This window comes from Amblyraja radiata, chromosome 2 (genome assembly GCF_010909765.2).
Source record: "Amblyraja radiata isolate CabotCenter1 chromosome 2, sAmbRad1.1.pri, whole genome shotgun sequence".
In the NCBI taxonomy this organism is placed as follows: domain Eukaryota; kingdom Metazoa; phylum Chordata; class Chondrichthyes; order Rajiformes; family Rajidae; genus Amblyraja; species Amblyraja radiata.
In genome coordinates, this window is record NC_045957.1 from 38,391,640 (window position 1) to 38,417,172 (window position 25,533).

Here is a 25,533-nt window from a genome sequence, read left to right on the forward strand (position 1 = left end):
CGCACACACGCACACACAGACAAGATGAGAGTTTTAGTAATATGTAGATTTTGTGTTTTGTACAACTTCTTTACATGATGGGTTAGGATAAGTGGAGGATAGGATGCGAGTGTTTAGCATTTGTTCGAATGCATTAATTGTTTGAAATTACCTTAATGTAGTAGATACTGGCATCATAGGTGGTGTGAGCAGGTATTGAAGAGGGTTGTTTCTGGGATGCTTGATCTCGCCGATATATAGGAGTCCACATCTGGAAAAGCGGATATAGTAGAGGAGGTTGGAGGAAGTGCAAGTGAACATCTGCCTCGCCTGAAAAGACGACGGGCGCGTATATGTATATCGGCGAGACCAAGCGCAGGCTTGACGATCAATTCGCTGAGCACCTCTGCTCAGTCCGCCTGAACCTATGTGATCTTCAGGTTGCCAAACACTTTAACTCCCCTCCCATTCCCACACTGACTTTTCTGTCCTGGGCCTCCTCCACTGTCAGAGTGAGCCCCAGCACAAATTGGAGGAACAGCACCTCAGATTTTGCTTGGGCAGCTTACACCTAATTGATGAATATTGATTTCTCTAACTTCAAGTAACTCTTGTTTTCCCTCTCTCCCTATCCCTCCGCCTTCCCAGTTCTCCGACCAGTCTTACTGTCTCCAACTACATTTTATCTCTGTTAGCTTTGTTGTTACCTTCTCCCAACTAACAATGATCCATTCTACATTTACCTTGAACTCCATTCCCTTTGACCTGTTTTCACACCTTACACTTCCTTATCTATGTATCTCCCTCTTCCCTGACATCAGTCTGACGAAAGGTCTCGACCCAAAACGTCACCCATTCCTTCTCTCCAGAGATGCTGCCTGTCCAGCTGAGTTACTCCAGCATTTTGTGTCTATCTTTGGTTAAAACCAGCATCTGCAGTTCCTTCATGCACAATTTAAATAGTACTTTGGCTTTTGGATTGGTTTTCTTGATTGAGTGCTTGAGTCAGAGCATGAGTATTTTGTGTTTTACTCGTAATTATAAAAATTCTATACGTTTTCGTGAAAACAATTCTTGTTCATATATAGGGTATGTAAACCTGATTAAAGCTGATTTTCGAACTTCATCTTAAACATTTTTAAATAGGAGCAACTATTTTGGCTAAACCTATGTGATAATGCAAAGGTATAGTTATTGAAAACCAAATATTTTAATTAGCTTTGTAGGCCAAAGCAAATATGCAGATAAAGTCCTCTATTTCTTCCAGAAGTCGGGTACTGATTTTCTATCCATCTACAAAACCGGAAATTATGTACTGATATCAAGACATCTTTATAGATGGGTTACATTGTTTTCTGCGAAGCTGTGCGTTGAATCAGATGAGTGATCAAAAGACTCACAGACACAAAGCTGGAGTAACTCAGCTGGGCAGGCAGCATCTCTGGAGCGAAGTAATGGGTGACGTTTCGGGTCGAGACCCTTTCTCCAACTGAGATCCTCATTCTGAAGAAGGGTCTCGACCCGAAACGTCATCCATTCCCTCTCTCCAGAGATGCTGCCTGCCCAGCTGAGTTACTCCAGCTTTTTGTGTCTTTTGGAATGAATTCTGTTTTTAATTTGTGTCTCTGTGATGTCTTTATTACTTATTTTATTCTGATTATATGTTTTACTATGTAAGGTGTCCTTGAGATTTTGTATGAAAGGCGCCCATTAAATATAAAATTTATTATTATTATTATCTTTGGTTTAAACCAGCATCTGCAGTTCCTTCCTGCATATCAAAAGACACATGGTCCACATTTGGTGCTCTGCTGTTAACAAGGTTATTTGTTTGTTCTGCAGTGCCGGGCCATCAGGATGCTGTCATAACTGTAACCGGGCAGTCAGTGAAGGAAGTGATGAGACCCGACGATGAGGAAACCTTTGCCAGCTTCTACAGGCACGCAAACACCCTTGTCATTCAGCCAGGAGCTGTGGAGATTGACGAAGAGGATCTTGATGCCATCTTTGATCCAGACATACCAAAGTATGATACCGATTGAACAAATGCCTTCTGAATTTTATAGACAATTGTGTTACTCAGCGGCTTTAATATTAACTATTTCTCACCTTTGGGTATAGAAAAGGCAGTTCATGTGATAGAAGCAGAATTAGGCCACTCAGCTCATCAAGTCTACTCCGCCATTCAATCATGGCTAATCTATCTCTCCCTCCAAACTCCATTCTCCTGCCATCTAAAGTTCATAAGGTCATAAGGGATAGGAGAAGAATTAGGCCATTCGGCCCATCAAGTCTACTCCGCCATTCAATCATGGCTAATCTATCTCTCCCTCCTAACCCCATTCTCCTGCCTTCTCCCCATAACTCCTGACACCCATACTAATCAAGAATCTGCCTATGTCTGCCTGAAAAACATTCACTGACTTGGCCTCCATAGCCTTCCGTGGCAAAGAATTCCACAGATTCACCACCCACTGACTAAAGAATGAACACTTGCAAAGCATCCATCGGGTGGATGTGAGAGGTTTATGGACAATTAAACATATTAAATTGTAATTGGCATTGCTAATGTTGCTATAGCTAACGTAAGCAAATGGGTTTCATGTAGATGGGCACAGACGTTGGAATGGACAAATGGGTCGAAGGACCCCTTTACAGTGCTGTACAGCCCTACAGCTCATCAGAAGAATTGCTTGATTATTTGTATTATGGCAACTTTTTGTTAATATCCGGGCTTGAAAGTTGGAAGAAAGGACAATTTTTGGGCCAGAAAGTATTGGTTGTGACACTTTTTGATTTGCTTGCATTGTGGCCATCTCTAACATGACATCCAGCATGGCCCAAAAGTACGTAGAAATGTTGAGAGGGACGAGGGCATTGGTGGCTGGTGGGTGGAAAACGGAAGCAAGCAAGGAAGGAAGGCACGCGTTCAGACTGTTTATCTCTCCTAGGCTGACCTCAGCAGTGGCAGAACACAAGAGGGCCATGAAACCCACACGCAAAGTGCAGTCTTCACGCAATCCACTGAAAATGCTTGCTGCCAGAGATGACATTCGGCAAGAATATACAGAGCAACGGTTGAACATTGCATTTATGGAATCGAAGAGAATGAGAGTAGAAAAAAGTAAGTGTGAGACTTTAATTTACTTCAGTTTAGTTACCGCGCGGATACAGGCCCTGCGGCCCACCGAGTCTGCGCCGACCGGCGATCTCCGCACACTAACATTATCCTACACACACACACACACACTAGGGACAATTTACATTAATACCAAGACAATAAGCCTACAAACCTGCGCGTCTTTGGAGTGTGGGAGGAAACCGAAGATCTCGGAGAACACCCACGCGGGTCACGGGGAGAGCGTACAAACTCCATACAGACAGCAGTCGTTGTCATGATCGATCACTGTTACCCCCCCCCCCCCCCTCCCCAAAATCTTGAAATCAATGATTAGCAGCTTTGTGTTGGAGACTTTGGAGGAAAGGATGTTGTTTTGGCCATGTTAATAAACGCTCCAGAATTTTCCTGCACTCCGCCCCATTATCGTTCAAAATCCGGCCCACCACTGCAAGTTTGTAGGAAGGAACAGCAGATGCCGGATTAAACCAAAGATAGACCCCCAAAGCTGGCGTAACTCAGTGTGTCAGACACGAGATTGATCCCTGGGATGGCGGGACTGTCATATGAGGAAAGATTGAAAAGACTAGGCTTGTATTCACTGGAGTTTAGAGGATGAAGGGGCATCTTATAGAAACTTATAAAAGGACTGGACAAACCAGATGCAGGAAAAATGTTCCCAATGTTGGGGCGAGTCCAGAACCAAGGGCCACAGTCTTAGAATATAGGGGAGGTCATTTAAGACTGAGGTGAGAAAAAACGTTTTCACCCAGAGAGTTGTGAATTTGTGGAATTCCCTGCCACAAAGGGCAGTGGAGGCCAAATCACTGGATGGATTTAAGAGAGAGTTAGATAGAGCTCTAGGGGCTAGTGGAATCAAGGGATATGGAGAGAAGGCAGGCACGGGTTATTGATAGGGGACGATCAGCCATGATCACAATGAATGGCGGTGCTGGCTCAAAGGGCCGAATGGCCTCCCCCTGCATCTATTTTCTATGTTTCTAATAGGACTGTCTGCAGTTCAAAATATAGTTTCACTGAGTGTGAATCTTTTTTTTGAATGTGCAGAGGTCATTAGGAGCACTTTCCCATGCAAGTCTGGCTTTTGTATATCTTCTTGTGACATTCATTTTCTTTTTTTTAATCTTTTCATCAGTGTCAAAAAACTCCAACTTTTCGGAAATTGCACTGGCTGGGCTGGCAAGCAAAGAGGATTTCAGCAGCGTCAACCTCCGAAATGTCAACTCAACGGAACAAGTGTCAAACAACAGTGCCGTGCCATACAAAAAGCTGATGTTGCTGCAAATCAAAGGTCAGGAGTCATTACTTTATTGTCTCCTGCCCAAATTCCCATGTTATTTAAAAAATATATATTATTCCCCTGTCCCCAGGCAATGTTTGACAGTGCAGAGCAGCTTAAATCTAAACAAGTCCTTTTTAAAGCATTAAGATAGAAAAATAGCTTATGTGAAGATTTACTTGGTTTAGTTTAGATATACAGCACGGAAACAGGCCCTTCGACCCATCGAGTCCACACAGACCAGCGATCCCCGCACACTAACACTATCCTACACACACACACACTGGGGACAATTTACATTCACACCAAACAAATTAACCGACAAACCTCTACGTCTTTGGAGTGTGGGAGGAAACCGAAGATCTCGGAGAAAACTCACGCGGTCACGAGGAGAACGTGCAAACTCCATACACTCAAGCACCCATAGTCGGGATTGAATCCAGGTCTCCGGCGCTGTAGGAGCTGTAATGGGCCTGTCCCACTTACGCAATTTTTTAGACAACTACAGGCGACCAGTTTGTCGCCACATGTTCGCGGGTGGTCGCCGTGAGTAGTCTCCTCAGTGGCGCAAAAAGTCGTAACGTCTTTCTGGTCGCCGCTAAATTTTCAACGTGTTGAAAAACTTTCGCCGACAGTGGGTTTGATGCCAATGAGCGTAGATTGACCACCCCTGACGTAGGTGCGGTCGTAGGTTGTCGCCGGTTTTTCGGCAACCTGCTACGACTATGACAGTCGCCGGCAGTTGCCTTAAAAAATTGCCAAAAAAAACAGGCCATAAGGCAGCGACTCTACCGTTGCACCACTGTGAACGATTTCAATGGTCAGTTTGGTACCCATTATCAAAATCCAGACCACTAGCATTTGTATGGAGATGAGGGACAGAAGGAAAAACGTGACCTCAAAATGTCCAAGTTTAATTTTGATCAATATCTTTCGAGTGATAATTTGGGTGATTAGTTTTCGATGCACCTTTAGATAAGGGAAAATTGGTTTAATGTCTTACAGAGAAGAAAAGCTAATGTCTTGCGCTGGGACTTTGCACAGTCATGTTACCACAGATTGTGGATAATGTGGTCTTTTGTGAACTGACTGGGAATTATGTAAAATTTGAATCTCATAAATATTCAAATATGAAATGAAATAATTTGTCCTTTTGTTTATATATCAAGAGATAAAGAATAATGAATAAAAGATATCCAAAAAGTTACGTTGATCAAGGAAACAGGCCATTTCCCTTTATCATGGTTACTTTTTGCATATCTTTTCTTTATCTCTCTACATCATCGTCTATATCTCTCGTTTCCCTTATCAGTCTGAAGAAGGTTCTCGACCCGAAATGTCATCCAATCCTTCTCTCCAGAGATACTGCCTGTCCCACTGAGTTACTGCAGCTTTTGGTGTCTATCTTCAGATTAAACCAGCATCTACAGTTCCTTCCTACACATTAATCACAATATGGTCCATATAGTAGGTGACTCTAACATAGAATGGGTGGCTGCTTTGCAGAGCAAAGGGTGACCTTGAGCTTTAATTTGCACTCCCTGTCTCCTTCTGACGTTTCTGACATCCACCTCTGAGTAGTCTGCTGCTCTATGCATCTTTTATCTTAGATGCTAAAGGTAAGTAATTAATTATGTTAAAAGTCCTCTTCTTTCCGTGTCCATCCTGTTACAAATGTTCACCTCGCTGTCATCGTCCGTCCTGAAAAGGATGCAAGCTTCTGGCGACAATCAGTGGAAGCCATCACTTGTCGCAGTAGAATTAGCTCAGGATACTTCCAGTTTCCACTAATTCATTAGTTTTGAGGCACTTTAGGCTATTTGGAGAGTTTAAAAAAATGTTTGCAGGAAGGAACTGCAGATGCTAGTTTAAGTTGAAGATGGACTGAGAGTCATGGGAAAGGGAAATACGAGACAGTGATGTAGAATGCTTTGTTATTTTTCTCAAGTTCTTAAGTTCTCCCTTTTTAAATGGGGGTTTGGTGGTCCTGGGCTTGCTCCTGGGCTTGCTCTAGGGTCTGGCATTACTTCTGAAATCTGCCGTTTATTCTGTTACTTTGGCGATTGCATTCAGAAATGAGAATGATCTATTGACAGATTCGATGTGAAGAGGATGTTTCCACTAGTGGGAGAGTCTAGGACCAGAGGTCATAGCCTCAGGATGAAAGGACATTCTTTTAGGAATGAGATGAGGAGAAACTTGCTTTAGTCAGAGGGTGGTTCTTTTCATTCGTCATCGTTGAAAACATTAGCGACACAGTAGCGCTGGTTTCCAACGGGAACGGTGACGGACGCACCACACATCTCCGTCCTCCAGTTCCTGCGGACTTCCGCCGCTTGAAGTCTAGGATGTTGGTGTGTGTGCTTTATCATCATTCCTTACAATGCTACGTACGACAGTGATCGCAACTTCTACTGAAGTGTGGATGGCCGTTGGCTCGCTAGAACCCCATCCGCCCTATGACGGGTCTTATTTTTGGTCCTGCTGGGGGTCCACAGCCCCCTCCTCACCTGGCCAACCACGTGGGGGAGACGGTTTAGTCGCCGACTATCCGACCATGGAGGAGGAAGCACGGGATTACATGGTACCCGTGGCGGGGGGGGAAACTCCCCTCGACCAGACCTCTAAAGGGTGGTGAAACTGTGGAATTCTTTGCCACAGAAGGCTGTGGAGGCAAAGTCAGCGGATATATTTAAGGCAAGAGTTAGATAGATTCTTGATTAGTACGGGTGTCAGAGGTTATGGGGAGAAGGCAGGGGAATGGGGTTAGGAGGGAGAGATAGATCAGCCATGATTGAATGGCGGAGTAGACGTAATGGGCCGAATGGCCTAATTCTTCTCCTATCACTTATAACCTTGTGATACATTCTGCAGATGCTGGTTTACACCAAAGATAGACACAAAAAGCTGGACAGGTGGACAAAAATGCTGGAGAAACTCAGCGGGTGAGGCAGCATCTAAGGAGCGAGCTTATGCACCTGTCCCACTTAGGAAACCTGAACGGAAACCTCTGGAGACTTTGCGCCCCACCCAAGGTTTCCGTGCAGTTCCCGGAGGTTGCAGGTGGTTGCCGGAGGTTGCAGATAGTGGAAGCAGGTAGGGAGACTGACAAAAACCTCCGGGAACCTCACGGAAACCTTGAGTGGGGCACAAAGTCTCTAGAGGTTTCCGTTCAGGTTTCCTAAGTGGGACAGGGGCATTAGATGCTGCCTCACCCGCTGAGTTTCTCCAGCATTTTTGTCTACCTTCGATTTTTCTCCAGCATCTGCAGTTCTTTCTTACACATAAAGCTGGAGTCACTCAGCGGGTCGGGCAGCATCTCTGGAGAAAAGGAATAGGTGACGTTTCATAAATTTGAAGACGGGTCTCAAGCCCGAACCGTCACCTATTCCTTTCTTCCAAAGATGCTGCCTGACCCGCTGAGTTGCAAACTACCACGGTGTTGTACAGATGCTGGGCTTTATGCGTGTCGCAAGCAGATACGCTGGTCCTAATGTTGAATTAACGTCCTTTCTAATTTGGTTCCCAGGTCGCAGGCACATCCAAACCAGATTAGTGGAACCGAGAGCATCTTCGTTGAATAGCGGAGACTGTTTCTTGCTGTTATCTCCTCAGCACTGCTTCCTGTGGACCGGGGAATTCACCAACGTGATCGAGAAAGCTAAGGTTAGTCTGCAGACTCTGGAAAGGTCTGTGCAAACACGTTTCGCGATGTATCCTCGAAGTTTACGAACCTCTTTCACAAACATAAATCTGAAGGTTGTTTATAGAAAATCTTCACCGTTACGCGTAAACAGTCCTTCCTGCCAGATGTGTGCAAGAGGCAGGGTGATTTCAGTAAGTGCGAGTTCCATGGGCCTGTTTGGTGACCTACCTAGATCTCTGGCTTTCCTGTCATTTTAGAGGCTGTGGAAAGGCTATTGTGGCCAACAGGATGCAAAGACTTCCTCAGGATACAGCATTTATGGAGCAGTGAAATCAGTTTCAGTTTAAACATCCAGCGCGGAATAACCAAGTCCGCTCCTCATAGCGATCCCCGCACATTAACACTATCCTACACGCACTAGGGACAATTTACATTAATACCAAGACAATTAACCTACTAACCTGTACGTCTTTGGAGTGTGGGAGGAAGCCGAAGATCTCGGAGAAAACCCACGGGGAGAACGTACAAACTCCGTACAGACAGCACCCGTAGTCAGGATCGAACCCGGGTGTCCAGCGATGAAGGCGTTATTAGGCAGCAACTCTACCGCTGTGCCACCGGGGCCGGCCCTGCTTGCAGGAACAAAGTTCAGAGGTGCTGCAAAGAGAACACCGAACAATGAACAGAAGTTTGGCCCTTTTTGCTCCACTTCTTTTTGCATGTTGCAAGGTGATACTGTGAGCTACCAAACCACCAAGAATAGCTCAGGGATTTTGCTAAAGCCCATCGATATATTACATTCTGGCAAGACCTGAGAGCAGAGTGAAAGGATGTGGGGGGAGGGCAGGAACGGGGTACTGCTTGAGGATGATCAAACATGATCACGGTGAATGGCGGTGCTGGCACGAAGAGCCGAATGGCCTACTCCTGCGCCTATTGTCTATTGTCTGTTGTGCCGCAGTGCCACGATGCTGACAGAAATATAGCATCTCATATATTGTTGAGTTTTGCATTTCCTAATTTCTTTTTTTTTTTCAGGCATCAGAGCTGGCATCGTTTATTCAGACGAAGAGGGATCTTGGCTGCAGAGCACCGTACGTAGCTACAATAGAAGAAGGAATTAACTCCCACACCAAAACGGCCAAAGATTTCTGGAGACTCGTGGGTGGTCAGTCAAGCTACCAAGGTAGTGGAACATCCTTGATTAGTTTAGCTTTGTTTAGTTTAGATATACAGCGTGGAAACATCAAGTCTGCGCTGACCAGCGATCCCCACACATTAACGCTACCCTACACACTAGGGACAATTTACACTTGTACCAAGTCAATTAATGTTCGTCTTTGGAGTGTGGGGAGGAACCGAAGATCCCAGAAACAAAACCCATGCGGTCACGGGGAGAACGTATAAATTCTCCCCAGAGATGCTGCATGGCCCGCAGAGTCTCCAGCTTTTTGGGTCTATCTTCCCTGTAGACCAGCATCTGCAGTTCCTTCCTATACACGAGGTATAGAAGAATACGATCCTAATTTGGGCAAATTGGGAATAGTACAGCAGGGCAAAAAGGTTGGCTTGACAAGCAATTTCTGTTGATACGGCCTAACTCTGGCTGTGATGCAGAAAATGCGGATGTCTGAGTACTACATTTATAAGTGGACAGAGGGATCAATAAGTAATTGACAGAGAGATCACTGCTTGGGTCTCGGAAAATGCTTTGAGCAATTTAATTATAAAAAATAATCCATCTGTTCAGCCTGATGGATCCATTCTTTTCTATGCCGCTCTCCCCTCTGCTGTATAGCTGCTATCTGATGGTCGTCACCCAATGGTGAATCTGGATGTGTGGCAGTGCGTGTAATGATGCTGCTTTGTATCTCCGTAGGTGCAGGAAATCCCGATGAGGATGAAATGTATGAAAGTGCCATCGTAGAAACCAACTGCATTTATCGTCTGGTAGATGATAAACTTGTCCCCGATGATGACTTCTGGGGAAAGATACCACGCTGTTCTTTGCTTAATTCAAAAGATGTAAGTACCTGTCAGATAAAGCAGGAGAAGATAAATCTCCGGGGGGTTTTTTCCATCCCTGGTTCACGTGGCCTATAAATGTGTTGTGTCTTATTTACCCTACTGAAGCACTGTAGTTGTGTCAAGGGGAAAAACAGCAAGAATAAATGGAAGGTGGACACAAAAAGCTGGGGGAACTCAGCGGGTCAGGCAGCATCTTTGGATAGAAGGAATAGGTGACGTTTCGGGTCGAGACCCTTCTTCAGACCCTCAGAATAAATGGAACATTGAATTGGAACAGATCCCAAGTGAACATTCTCTAAGATGCTAATTATCTGCTGTTTCAATTGCATTTAGTGATCTGTTTATGTAATGTTACTCTGTCGTATTGATGATGAATCATTACACTTTGATATAACTGAGATCTCTTGGTAGAAAAAAGTTGGAGTGCATAGGAGGAAGAGTCCTAGTGTAGACAATGGCACACAATTCATTATAACCCAGTTTCAAAGATTGTTGATAGGGCATGAAGCATGGAAACAGGCCCTTCAGCCCAACTTCTCGATGCCGAACAAGATGGCCCATCTACATTAGTTCCACCTGCCGCATTTGGACCATATCACCCTAAACCTTGTGTAGGAAAGAACTGCAGATGCTGGTTTCAACTGAAGACAGACACACAAAGTTGGAGTAACTCAGCGAGTCAGACAGCATTTCTGGAGAAAAGGAATAGTTGACGTCACCTATTCCTTTTCTCCAGAGTTGCTGTCTGACCCGCTGAGTTAGTCCAGCTTTGTGTGTGTGTATCTTCACCCTAAACCTTTCCTATCGATGTACCTGTCCAAATGTCTTTTAAATGTTGTTATAGTACCTGCTTCAACTACCTCCTGTAGCTGCTCCAACCAAACATCCACCATCCTCTGTGGGAAAAAGTTGCCCCTCAGGTTCCTATTACATTTTTCCCTCTCACCTTAAACCTATTTCCTTTGGTATAAGGATTCCGTACTATTCCCCTCATGATCTTATACAGCCCTATAAGATCACCTGTACTCCAAGAAAGTCCTAGCCTGCCCAACCACTCTCTGTAGCTCACGCCCTCAAGCCACGACAATGTCCAAGTCATCTTCTCTGCACTCTTTCCAGGGTAACAAACATCAGTGACTTTTGGATTGTTTCTTGCTCAAGCTAGATTGAAACGGGAGGAAACTTGACAGTACAGGGATGAATAAGATCCAACATTATCCAGGAAGTGGGTCCTAGTTGCTTTAACTGAAGATGGTTGTAAACCAAATTGACTGTACGAATACGGCAGCTTCAGTGGTAGTTTTCTAGTCATTCAATAATTCTGAGAGTGAAAATCTTGACTTCTGGGTTATAAGCATAATGTCAGGACCATTTGACTTCAATGCGCTCATGGGCATTCTGCAGCAAGACTATAGACTTGGATTTACACAAATTGATAATCAACAATATACAGATGCAATGAAGAATGGTCTCGACCTGAAACATCACCCATTACTTCTATCCAGAAATGCTGCCTGTCCCACTGAGTTACTCCAGCATTTTGTGTCTACCTTCGATTTAAACCACCATCTTCAGTTAGAAACATAGAAACATAGAAAATAGGTGCAGGAGTGGGCCATTCGGCCCTTCGAGCCTGCACTGCCATTCAATATGATCATGGCTGATCATCCAACTCAGTATCCTGTACCTGCCTTCTCTCCATACACCCTGATCCCTTTAGCCACAAGGGCCACATCTAACTCCCTCTTAAATATAGCCAATGAACTGGCCTCAACGACCTACTGTGGCAGAGAATTCCAGAGATTCACCACTCTCTGTGTGAAAAATGTTTTCCTCATCTCGGTCCTAAAAGATTTCCCCCTTATCCTTAAACTGTGACCCCTTGTTCTGGACTTCCCCAACATCGGGAACAATCTTCCTGCATCTAGCCTGTCCAACCCCTTAAGAATTTTGTAAGTTCCTTCCTACATGCAAGAAAAGGTCTTCAAGGCAATGCACGGTCTTCAAACTGAAACAGTAGCCCTGTTACTCTTTCCCAAGTGACCACCTGACTTGTTTAGTGTTTCCATCTTATTCTAAAGTTACTTTAGAGATACAGAGAAAAGCAGGCCCTTTGGCCCACCGAGTCCATGCCGACCAACGATCACCCCACACTCCAGCACTATCCACACACTAGAGATTGCAATGTTACAACATTTTGAGATTTTTAAAATCAAATCTGTAATTTATCCAATCAGATAAAGCATAAAAAGAAGTTTAATTTGACACCTAATTCATTTTCATATCATCAGTATTAAAAAAGTTATGGCCATTTTCACACTCGGAAATTGGCATCTTGTTCCCAATTGATTTTCCATTGACTTAACACAAAAGCTGTGATCGAGAACATTTAAAGGCCGATAACATTCTTAAAATTTAAGAGAACTGAAAGAAATTTTCAGTTATTATAGATTGATGCATTCTGAAACAAATATGAAACAATCTTACTTAGATGACTTGAAATTAGTTACCTAATTGTAGCTAATTACAAAATTCAATTACTAGATCTAAACATCTATCCATTTCTTAAGAATAGATTAACATTTTTAAATAGCCTAAGTGTCCAAATAACATTCACACAATAATTCTGAATATAACATAATTTTTAAATCTCATTGTCATGGGTTTATAGGCCAAATGGAAGGAATTTAATGTTTAATACCTGTAAATTAATGGCCATTTAAATCAGCTTGCGAGTGTGATTTTCTGGAACGGTACCATTTAGAACGTTGAGGGTGCGGTGAATTTATACACCCATATCTGCAGCAATTACACTGCCGGTTCTTCGGGGGGGGAAATCACCGTTTCGCAACTTAAAATGTGAATTAAATACATCTTAAGAAACACTTTTATACATAAAAATAAACTACTTTCTTTTACCTGGTCCTCCATAAAATCCGTCCCAGTTGCCGGCATTGACGGCTTCAGAAGTTGCTTTTAAAATCATTCCAGCGATTAATTTGTCGGGTGAATTTTTTTTTTAAACACACAGAACGGCCGTAGGAACGATTCTTTAGCAAAATCTTGCACTCCAACAAATATAATTCAGGACCAGGTTGGGGGAAAATCCCGTTTTAACCCCGCCCCCCCCCCCCCTCAAACGCGCCAAAATCGCGCACACGGCCAGTGGCAGAATTACAGCGCCGCTGAAGGTAAGTTTTGTAACATACCTACTAGAGACAATTTACAATGTTACCAAAGCCAATCAACCTACTGACCTGCCCGTCTTTGGAGTGTGGGAGGAAACCAGAGAACTCGGGGAAAGCCCACACATAGAAACATAGAAAATAGGTGCAGGAGTAGCCATTCGGCCCTTCGAGCCACCACCGCCATTCAATATGATCTTGGCTGATCATCCAAAATCAGTACCCCGTTCCTGCTTTCTCCCCATATCCCGTCATTCTGTTAGCCCTAACTCTCTCTTGAAAACATCCAGTGAATTGGCCTCCACTGCCTTCTATAGCAGAGAATTCCGCAGATTCACAGCTCCCTGGGTGAAAAAGTTTTTCCTTATCTCAGTCCGAAATGGCCGACCCCTTATTCTTAAACTGCGTCACACGGTCACAGGGAGAGCGTGCAAACTCGGTACAAACAGCACCCGTTGTCGGGATTGAACCCGGGTCTCTGGAGCTGCAAGGCAGCAACTCTATCACTTCGGTACCATTTACATCATGTTTTCCAACATTCAAGTCTCCAGGTACTAACGTGGCTCTGGTGCGCAGTATTATTAAATGGGAAATGCAGCCTGCACATGCCAAGAGGGAAGTCCAGAGCATGAGCATTTATAGCTCAACATACTGAAACGTGAAAGGCTTCCACAAGCGGCTGAATTTTCACCCTCTATCCTTTTTGTTCTGCAATGCAGGAGCTGCATTGTTCCTGCCCAGAAGCTGAAAAGCTGCATGTTGCTCTCTAGTGTGTAGGAAGGAACTGCAGATGCTTGCTTAAACGGAAGATGGACACGATGTTTGCTTCCCAGTAATACTTTGCATGTTGCTTATGAAAATAACACTGTGATTGTATCTGTGATCAAAATGAAGTGAGGTGTTTGAGAAGAGCCAACCTGCGCATGATTGCTGACCTTAAATTAATAACTCACTTTGAGGCAATCTACAACTACAGTACAGCTACAGTACAGTTTCCAGTAGGTTCCGTAGATATGTAGTTTTATGCAATTTTATAATAAGGTCATAAGTGATATGTCTGTTCCAGCTGCTACGGTCAGGCAAGCGCCTCCACTGTCATGCTGCGAAAGCAGAGAGGATGAGGCGGAGTTTCTTCCCACAGGCCATCAGGACTGTAAACTCTGATCTCACCAGGGATTAATTTACTAATTTACTGTTGTGTCTTTGTTTAATGTAAATACTGCTTCTGTTCTGTTGTTTTGCACAATCCCGCAGGCATTGCCACTTTCATTTCACTGCACATCTTGTATGTGTATGTGACAAATAAAGTTGACTTGATAGGAGCAGAATTAGGCCTTTCGGCCCATCAAGTCTACTCCGCCATTCAATCATGGTTGATCTATCTCTTCCTAACCCCATTCTCCTGCCTCCTCCCCATAACCCTTGACCTGTATTAAAACGATATGATATAACTTTATTTATCCCAGGAGGGAGATTGGTCTGCCAACAGTCATAAAACATAACAAAATATATGAAACATGTAACTAAAGTGTCGAGTGGAAAGTCCAGGATTTGGGGTGTGCAAAGATTTGGGGGAGGTGGGGAGAGGGCGGAAGGGGACTCAGTCTCAGTCTACCCCATGACAGAAGGGGGAGGAGTTGTACAGCTTGATAGCCACAGGGAAGACGGATCTCCTGTGGCGTTCTGTCCTGCATGTTGGTGGAACCAGTCTGTTGGTGAAGGTGCTCCTCAGGTTGACTAGTGTGTCGTGGATGGGGTGAGCTGTATTGTCCAGGATGCTCCGCAGTTTAAGGAGCATCCTCCCCTCCAAGACCACCTCCCATGAATCCAACTCTGCCCCCCGGATGGAACCCAGGAATCTTATCTATCTCTGCCTTAAAAACAAAATCCATTGACTTGGCCTTCACAACCTACTGTGGCATTGAATTCCACAGATTCACCACCCTCTGACCAAATAAATTCCTCCTCATCTCATACGGTCATAAGGTCGAGGAGTAGAATTGGGCCATTCGGCCCATCAAGTCTACTCCGCCATTCAATCATGGCTGATCCATCTCTCCCTCCAAACCCCATTCTCCTGCCTTCTCCCCAGGAACGTCCTTTAGTTCTGAGGCTACGACCTCTGGTGCTAGACTCTCCCACCAGTGGAAACACCCTCTCCACATCCACTCTCTCCGGTCCTTTCACTCCCGTTCTGACTCCCTTAGGTGCTGGTGTTCGACTTTGGCAGTGAGGTGTACGTGTGGCACGGGAAGGAAGTCACACTGGCTCAACGGAAAGTGGCGTTCCAGCTGGCAAAGCATTTGTGGAATGGAACTTTTGACTACACAAACTGTGACATCAACCCTCTGGATCCAGGCGAATGTAATCCTCTGATACCAAGGTACCTTCCGTTTTTCTCATTAGTGGAGCAAACAGCCAACAATGCCCTGTTTCCTTTATCATCGATACTTTTTTGGCATGTCTATCATTCATTTCTTCTACATCTCTCTACATCACTGTCTATATCTCTCGTTTCCCATTCCCCTGATTCTCAGTCTGAAGAAGGGTCTCATCCCGAAACGTCACCCATTCCTTCTCTCCAGAGATGCTGCCTGTCCTGCTGAGTTACTCCAGCATTTTGTGTCTATGTCTGTTTTTTGATTAAAAATCTCTAAGCGATTTCCATCTGATACATTAAATAAGTAGCTAAAAGCAACTGCAAATGCTGTTTTACACCAAAGATAGACACAAAAAGCTGGAGTAACTCAGCAGGACAGGCAGCATCTCTAGATAGAAGGAATGGGTGATGTATCAGGTCGAGACCCTTCATCAGACTCAGAGTTGCCATGCTCAATGTGAAGAACATGGTACTTAGAAAATTGGGGAATACTCAAATGGTCCATCAAAGTAAATAATATGAGTGCCAGCCTTAACAGTTATGTATTTTCCTTTCTCCTGTCACTTCGAAGAAGCCAGCAGCATACTTGTCTACTGGACTAAGCTAGAAAGAATGCATAGAAGATTTTTTGAGGGTGTTGCCAGGACTAGAGGCCTGAGCTGTAGGGAGAGGTGGGACAGACAAGGACTTTATTCCTTAGAGTGCAGGCGGTTGAGAGGACATCTTATAGAGGTGCAAAGAAATTAGGCTAATGAATAGGGCAAATGCACAGTATATTTTTCCCTGGGTGGGGGGGAATTAAGATTTAGAGAGTTAAACCCCTGTCCCACGGTACGAGTTCGTTCCAAGAGCTCTCCCGAGTTTGCCCTGATTCGAATTCGGAGATTTACGGTAATTGCCACTCGTTGATACTCGGGGCTCTCGTGGACATTTTTCATCATGTAGAAAAATCTTCACGAGTCTTCCCGTGCTTACCTGCCGTTAGCGAGTCTTCCCAAGTACCTGCCGTTAGCGCTAAGAGACGTCCCTGAGCTCCGACGTTCCCACTATGTTCATTCTCCGTGCTTACCACGAGTTTGATTTTTTTTTAAATTCGGGAGAGCCCTTGGAATGAACTTGTACCGTGGGACAGGGCTTTAAGGCTATAAGTTGTGGGTAAGAATTTATTAGGGAACTGAGGGATGGCATTTACACAGATGTGGTAGGTATATGGAATGAGTTATCAGAGAAGATAACAGGCAAATACTATAACATCATTTAAATGACTCTTTTCGGTACACAGGTACACAAATAGGAATGGTTTAGAAGGATGTGGTCCAAACACAAGCAAGTAGGACTAGCTTAGTTGGGGCATCTTGATCAGCAGGGACAATTTGGGCCAAAGCCCTGTTTCCATGCTGTGTTATTGGTAGAGCTGTTGCAATTTACCACATTTAAAGAGCTAACTTTCTTTCACTAATCTTAAATATGGACTTAAAATTCATGGGGAATCTGAACTGGTGGCTGTTGTTAAAATTCAGATGAGCGTGCCTTCAGTTTAGTTTAGAGATACAGTGCAGAAACAGGCCCTTCGGCCCACTGAGAAGTCACCGACCAGCGATCCCCGCACATTTACACTATCCTGCACACACTGGGGACAAATTGTACATTGATACCAAGCCAATTAACCTACAAACCTGTACGTCTTTGGAGTGTGGGAGGAAACTGAAGATCTCGGAAAAAACCCACGCAGGTCACGGGGAGAAGGTACAGACTAGCGCCTGTAGTCAGGATCGATACCCGGGTCTCTGGTGCTGTAAGGCAGCAACTCTACCGCTGCGCACAACACTGGCTCATTCTGCACTGGCTTAGCAATGAATGCGTTGAGAGTCAGCCATGCCCCTAATCACTGGAGCTTTAAGGCAGTAGCTCTACCACTGTGCGCCCATTCTGAAAAACTGGTGAATCAAACTACTGCTCATTTTTTTAGCTCCTAGATCAGTTTTCCGTTTTATTCTTTCTATATAATTTAATTAGCTTTAACGCAGTAACTAATAAATGGCAAGTTATATCTCCCAGTTGACATTTAATAGAGAAATAAGGAACTTTAGAAGCTAAAGTAAATCTATTCCATTGAATGTGCCAATCTTTTGATTTCCAACTTGCCAGTTCTTTCTCAAACTGTAATTACAAAATGAAGTTATTTATTTATTGCAATGTTTAAATATTAATAAATCTTACAGCATCTTTTCGCAGTAACTCATCAAATGCAGAATTCTACAAGAGCTTTTTAAAATATGGCCTTCATTTAAAGCGGTGCGAGTTAAATCTGCCTTTATTGAATGTACAGTGTAAGAAGGAACTGCAGGTGCTGGTTTACAGCGAAGGTAGACACAAAATGCTGGAGTAACTCAGCAGGACAGGCAGCATCTCTGGAGAGAAGGAATGGGGTGACGTTCCAGGTCGAGACCCTTCTCAAAACGTCACCTTTTTCTTCTCTCCAGAGATGCTGCCTGGCTCGCTGAGTTACTCCAGCATTTTGTGTCTATCGTTCTTAATGAATGTACGGTCCAGGCTATCCGACTTCCAGCTTGGTCTGATACCTAGCGAGCAAAGGCACACAGCAAGAAAATATCCTAACCAAAGTACATTCATATGTACATTCACATAGTTTGTGCAGCCATATTTTCGGGTAGTTAACTTTGGACCCCACCACCTGCTGATGAAAGCCATCTTCCTCAGCCTCTAACCATGTCCTACCAATCAGTTTAAATCTCAGTCTGAAGAAGGGTCTCAACCCGAAACATCACCCATTCCTTCCATTCTGGCTCGCTGAGTTGCCCCAGCATTTTGTGTCTATCTTCATTGCAAACCAGCTTCTGCAGTTCCTTCCTAGACAATTTAAGTCTGTGGCGTTTGTTTTTAATCTCTCTGCTGAAGGAACAACTGCTCCATTGTACCTAAGCCTCTCGTACATTTTTGCTATTTTAATTAAAATCTCCCCAAAACTGCCTTTGTATCCAAGGAATAATTCAGGCCATCCACATTTTCCTTGTGTAGCATAGAACAATACAGATCAGAAACTGGCCCTTCGGTCCACAATGTTTGTGCCCAATATGATGCCAGGTTAAATTGATCCCATCTGCCTGCACATGATCCATATCCCTCCATTCCCTGCACATAGGCCTTTGCGAAAGCCTCTTAAACACCACTATCGTATCTGCCTCCACCACCACCCGTGGCAATGTGTTCCAGGTCCACCACCACTCTCTGCGTAAGAAACCTTTCCCCACAAATCTCCATTAAACTTTCCCCCTCTCACCTTATAGCTATGTCCTCTGGTGTTGGACATTTCTACCCTCGGGGGAAAAGGTTCTGTCTGTCTAGCCTATCTGTGCCCCTCATCCTTTTATATACTTCTATCAAGTCTTTGCTCAGACTCGATAGACTGTGTTCTTTATATGCTTCTATCACCAGTGCTCCAGAATATCTAACGGTACGGAATCCATTGTATCATCACAGGATACCACAGCTTTGCAGCGGCTATTTGACCTGCAAACAACATGCTGGTATTAAAACTAACCAGTGTTTTTATTCCTTCTGGGTAGGAAAGGTCAAGGGCGTCCCGATTGGGCTATTTTTGGCAGGTTGACTGAGCACAACGAAACGATTTTGTTTAAGGAAAAATTCCTGGATTGGCTCGATTCCAAGAAGCTCTCGCTAAAAGCTGCCGTGGAAGACGAACAGAAGGTAACACTCTTTCATTACCTCATTAGCCAAGCAATAACGTGATCCTTTTTGAAAAGATTAAGTGCCCGTAGACATGAGTAAAACCTAACACATCAGCAGCAATCAATCTGTTAGGCTTTAACACATGACCACAGGATTAAGAGCTATGAAGTTTTTTACAGTTTACAGAAATTCAATAGCCTCACCGATTCCTCTTTTTCCATAAGGCTTTTCACTTGAGTGATCAGGTACTATTTCAGGCTTCTTCTAATGTAGCAGTAATATTTCTCTGCACAATAGACAATAGGTGCTGGAGTAGGCTGTTGAGTGATGATCATACATTAACAGAAGCCTTACACCAAGATAAAGATCCAAAGACTTTATTAACTACATAGCAAGCACGACTTCACACTAGCACGTTCCACTTACACGAAGGGAATCCAGCAAGCAGTGATAACTGAAAAGCTAGTGGGCGTAACTACAGAAGCATGACTCGTAATATAAGTGACACTAATCTACATCTCCCCCTCTTAAAGAATCAACAACAATACAGATCCTTGAACTAAGCAAGGCATGTATAACAATCGATGACAAACTGGAGGAAAGTCAAACATAGCCCTGATACTTCACAACCGGCCTGCAAACATTGCTTTATAGACACTAGGTGCAGGAGTAGGCCATTCGGCCCTTCGAGCCAGCACCACCATTCAATGTGATCATGGCTGATCATCCCCAATCAGTGCCCCGTTCCTGCCTTCTCCACATATCCTCTGACTCCGCTATCTTTAATACAAACTGAAGCACATAACGCATTCTGCTCCCCTTGTACATTTGCCTTTCAGTTAATTTCTTATCTCAGTTGCATGAACCTTCATTTGTTCCTTGGGTCTTGACCAATATGTTTCACATTATAATTCTTGATAGGAATTGAATTGAATTGAATTTCTTTTTTTTTTGTCATTCAAAAACAAGTTTGAACGAAATTTCGTTACCATACAGTCATAACAATTTTTTTTTTAAAAGCAACAAAACACACAATTAATTTAACATAAATATCCATCACAATGAAGGGCTTGTCCCACTTGGCGATTTTTTCGGTGACTGCCGGCGTCATATCAGTTTCGCCAAAAGATTTTGAACATTTCAAAGTCCAGCAGCGATAAAAAGAATGTTGCGACACTTGAAAAAACACCGCGCGTCATAGGTCATCACGCCGCGTCACTGCTGCGTCATACGTCATCACGCCGCATCACCGCCGTTAATTTTTCGGTGACCTGATACATTAGTCAATGATGCCGGCAGTCACCGAAAAAACCGCCAAGTGGAACAGGCCCTTGACTCCTCCAGACACCTCCTCACTGTGATGGAAGGTAGAAAAAAAAGTCTTATCCCTTCCTTGCTTTTCCTTGTGTTGTCTGGTAGGGTCAAAAACATGGAACTTGCGCAGTGTGGAAAAAGACCCTCTGAGCCCCCATGTTTACGCCGTCCCTCCACCAATCAGCCTTTTACACAAATTCTACGCTAATCCCATTTTATTCTCTCCGCATTCCCACCAAATCCACGCGTATTTTAGCACACGCCTAAATACAAGCAGTGATTTACAAAGTTCTACTAATCTATCAAACCACACGTCGCTGGTATGTGGGACCGGAGAAAATCCACGTGGTCACAGGAGGAATACGCGTCAGTCTGAAGAAGGGTCTCGAGACCCGAAATGTCACCCATTCCTTCTCTTCGGAGATGCTGCCTGTCCTGTCCCGCTGAGTTACTCCAGCATTTCGTGTCTACCTTTGGAAGAATACAAAAAACAGCGCCGGTCGTCAGGATTGAACCCGGGTCACTGGATCTATGAGGCAGCCCCTGTTCTAATTGTTGCGAGAGTGAAAAAGTTGAATGCTCCTTTGTTGAAAATGTTTCTACCCCTTAGTTATGTTGCTACCAGGAAGATTGTGATTCAAGTATGCCACACCTGGAACCTTACTCAATCAACATTGGGATTCTGAAAGACCTGTGTATCTGCCAGCAATTACGATACGATACGATAGAACTTTATTTATCCCAGGATTGAAATTGATCTCCTAACAGTGGGACGACAGATGGCACAATGGGCTAAGTGTTCGGCTGGCAACCGGAAGGTGGCCGGTTCGAATCCCGCTTGGAGTGCATACTGTCGTTGTGTCCTTGGGCAAGACACTTCACCCACCTTTGCCTGTGTGTGAATGTGTGTGAGTGATTGGTGGTGGTCGGAGGGGCCGTAGGCGCAGATTGGCAGCCACGCTTCCGTCAGTCTGCCCCAGGGCAGCTGTGGCTACAGAAGTAGCTTACCACCACCGAGTGTGACTGAGGAGTGAATGAATAATGCGATGTAAAGCGCCTTGAGTATTAGAAAGGCGCTATATAAATCCCATCCATTATTATTATTATTAACAGTAAAAAAAACACAAAAGACATGAAACACAAAATTAAAGTGACGAGTGGAAAGGCTTGGGGGATGTGCAAAGATTGGAGGAGCGAGGGGGAGGGGAGTCACTCAGTCTACTCCACGACAGAAGGGGGAGGAGTTGTACAGTTTGATAACCTCAAGGAAGAGGGATCTCCCGTGGCGTTCTGTCCTGCATCTCGGTGGATCCAGTCTGTTGCTGAAGGTGCTCCTCAGGTTGACCAGTGTGTCCTGGAGGGGGTGAGCTGTATTGTCCAGGATGCTCTGCAGTTTGAGGAGCATCCTCCCCTCCAAGACCACCTCCAGTGACTCCAACTCTGCCCCCAGGACGGAGCCAGCCTTCCTGATGAGTTTGTTGATCCTTCAATTCAGAGCACCACATCTCAGCAAATGGGCTCCATTTGAAGTTGCTAATTAACTTTCAGACTTGAAGTTAAAAAAATGTTATTTTAACGGAAACGAAGGAAGTCAGAAGAATTTAACTAATGTGCGGGCAGGAAATCTAGGGTATATACTGATGGATATGACTGAAGATAGACATGAACTGCTGGAGTAACTCGAGACCCTTCTTCGGACTGGCAAGCTGAGGAATTTGTCCCTCCGTGTTTTGAGATAGAAAAAGATGAGAGAGCGCAGTGATTTTATTTGGTGGGGATGCCAGATGTGGATAAAAACCAAAGAAGAGACAACAAGCCCGCTGAACAGGAATGGAAATGATTATCTGTGATCATTTTTTTCCATTAACTGCCAAATCATTTGAAGATTTTACTGGTGTAAACTGTGGACTTTAGTTTAGTTTTTTAGTTTAGTTTAGAGATACAGCACGGAAACAGGCCCTTCGGCCCACCGGGTCCGCGCCGACCAGCGATCCCCGCACACTAACACTATCCTACACCCACTAGGGACAATTTTTTTACATTTACCAAGCCAATTAGCCTACACACAAGTACGTCTTTGGAGTGTGGGAGGAAACCGAAGATCTCGGAGAAAACCCACGCAGGTCACGGGGAGAACGTACAAATTCCGTACAGACAGCACCCATAGTCGGGATCGAACCCGGGTCTCCGGCGCTGTAAGGCAGCAACTCTACCGCTGCACCACCGTGACCGCCTCCCATGAGATTAAATGAATTCAAACTTTTAATATTGGTCAAAGTGACGTTAGAATCCCATGCACAGGATTGTTATCGTTGTATTATATTTATACGAGACTTTATCAGATTGTTCTGGATCAATTTGCTGTCATAAATCTAAAGTTTCACTTTTTTTTAAACTTGCATCACTGCCAATGTTTCGAAAATTAGCATTCCATACTTGCAGTTCAATTAGAAAGATGTCAAACCTGTAAAAGAAAAATCATAATTTCCTTCAAATGCATTTGTGTGTTGTGCTGTATATTGGGGCATAGCTGTAAATACTGTCCGCTCAGTCCGCCTTAATCTACCTGATCTCCCGGTTGCTAAACACTTTAAGGCCCCCCCTCCCATTCCCACACTGACCTTTCTGTCCTGGGCCTCCTCCATTGTCAGAGTGAGACCCAGCACAAATTGGAGGAACAGCACCTCATATTTTGCTTGGGAAGCTTACACCCCAGCGGTATGAACATTGACTTCTCTAACTTCAAGTAACCCTTGCTTTCCCTCTCTCTCCATCCCTTCCCCTTCCCAGTTCTCCGACCAGTCTGCCTGTCCTCCTGATTAAATTTTATCTCTGTCTGCTTCGTTGTCAACTTCTCCTAGCTAACAATAATCTATTCTACATTTTCCTTGAGCTGCATCCCCTTTGATGTCTCATTTTCACACCTTGCCCTTCCTTATCTCTGTGTCTCCCTCTCCCCTGACTCTCAGTCTGAAGAAGGGTCTCGACCCGAAACGTCACCATTGCTTCTATTCAGTTGCTGCCTGAGTCCAGCATTTTGTGTCTATCTTCGGTGTAAACCAGCATCTGCAGTTCCTTCCTACACATACTGTCTGAGTATTTTGTGATTATTACCCATCCAACTTTACCAATTCATCATTAATTCTACCCAAAAGCTGTCCATTTGAAAGTAATCCATTATTAGTTTCATAGAAAACTACAGTTAATAGCTCATAATTTAATTTGGAAACGTTGATTCCGCTGTGTGGGGATGTTCTATCGTGTGCTGTGTTTTTTATTCGTATGGCTGCATGCTAACTCAAATCTCACTGTCCAATTGGTGCATGTGACAATAAATGTAACTTGAACGTGAACTTAATGATCAAATACCTTCTCTTTATGGTTCAGATACTCATGTATAAAATGAACAAAACAAAGGGCCTGTCCCACTTAAGCCCCTGTCCCATGATGCGAGTTCACCCAAGAGCTCTCCCGAGTTTAAAAAAAAAATCAAACTCGTGGTAAATACGTAGAATGTACTTAGCGAGTACGTCGGAGCTCGTGCATGTCTCGTAGCGACTCGTAGTGCTAACGGCAGGTACTTGGGAAACGCGGAAACCCGTGAAGTTTTTTCAACAGTGTGAAACCTTTCCAAGAGTAAAATAATACTCGTGATGAAGTACCACGAGTTTGATTTATTTTTTTTAACTCAGGAGAGCTCTTGGGTGAACTCACATCGTGGGACAGGCCCTTTAGGCGACACTTTAGGCGACTGCCAGGGACTCATTTTAATGGAATTCACCTACGACACCTCGCGGCAACCCACGACAGAACCTAGGACAGCAAATATTGTCGCCACCGTCGCTGAAAAGATTTCAACATGTTGAAAATTTTGCAGTGGTCGGCCAAAAAAATCGCCTAAGTGGGACAGGCCCATAAAGCCGTAAGAAGATTACGGAGTAATTTGTTAACCAACAATAATCATTATTTCATTTAAATACTGTGACAATTGAAATAATATCTTCATATGCTTTCAGAATGCACTTTCTCAAAGGGAAAGGACTGAATTACTCTTTTTTTGATAAGATTGCAGAGCCGTGTTTTATCGCCCTTTAAAGCTCAAACTGTCTCACTGAAATGAAATCAGCTTCCAACTTTCACTCTGTCCTTGTGTAGCTGGAGCATGGGATTGACCTGAAGCCGTACGATGTTACCTTGATGATACCTCTGTCACCAGCCCCAGTTGGAACAGCTCTGGATGGGCTGAACATTGGCCGTGGGCATGGAATCGTCGAGGGAGAAGATGGAAGGCAGTTTGAGATCACTAATCTCTCGGTTGATGTGTGGCACATACTTGAATTTGACTACAGTCGATTACCGAAACAGAGCATTGGACAGTTTCACGAAGGGGATACGTATGTGGTCAAATCAAAGTACTTGGTGAGCACCACAGGTTAGTGCTGGTCGTACAAAATTAAGATCATGTTAGTGTAAAAATTAAGGTCATGTCGTGAGCATGAAGAATAGTGAATTGAGTCAATTAGTCTCAGTGGAATAAGGGGACTCCTCCCCCTTCTATCGTGGGGTGGACTGACTCCCCCCCCCCCCCCCCCCATTCCTGAATCGTTGAACATCCCCAATCCTTTCCAATCGTCGCTTTATTTTCATGTTTCATGTATTTTGTCTTTTCCTTCTGCGGATAAATGAAGTTCTATCTTATCGTATCGTAAATGTTGATCGTGAAAAAGATCATGTTTACAAAGTTTCTCTTGAGAAGAACTCCATTGGAGTTGGCTTTTGCTATTTCCTTGGCGTTCGTATCTTGCCAGAGGGTTGTGTCTTTCCCATTCCTGGCAATGAGGTTGCCCCAGGAGCATCAGGTTGGGAAGCAGC

The 25,533-nt window shown here is 44.2% G+C and overlaps 1 protein-coding gene across 2 annotated transcripts in view; it reads left to right on the plus strand.

Annotated features, from left to right (window-relative positions):
* Positions 1-25,533, plus strand: part of svil (supervillin) — a 181,808-nt gene that overhangs the window by 128,824 nt on the left and 27,451 nt on the right. For both annotated transcript variants that reach the window (XM_033045191.1, XM_033045198.1), the window contains exons 24-32: positions 1,822-2,005; positions 2,931-3,103; positions 4,254-4,409; positions 7,927-8,063; positions 9,082-9,229; positions 9,923-10,068; positions 15,464-15,639; positions 19,224-19,365; positions 24,817-25,093. In XM_033045191.1, coding sequence (XP_032901082.1) covers positions 1,822-2,005; positions 2,931-3,103; positions 4,254-4,409; positions 7,927-8,063; positions 9,082-9,229; positions 9,923-10,068; positions 15,464-15,639; positions 19,224-19,365; positions 24,817-25,093 — 1,539 coding nt within the window. The remainder of the gene's footprint in view (positions 1-1,821; positions 2,006-2,930; positions 3,104-4,253; positions 4,410-7,926; positions 8,064-9,081; positions 9,230-9,922; positions 10,069-15,463; positions 15,640-19,223; positions 19,366-24,816; positions 25,094-25,533) is intronic.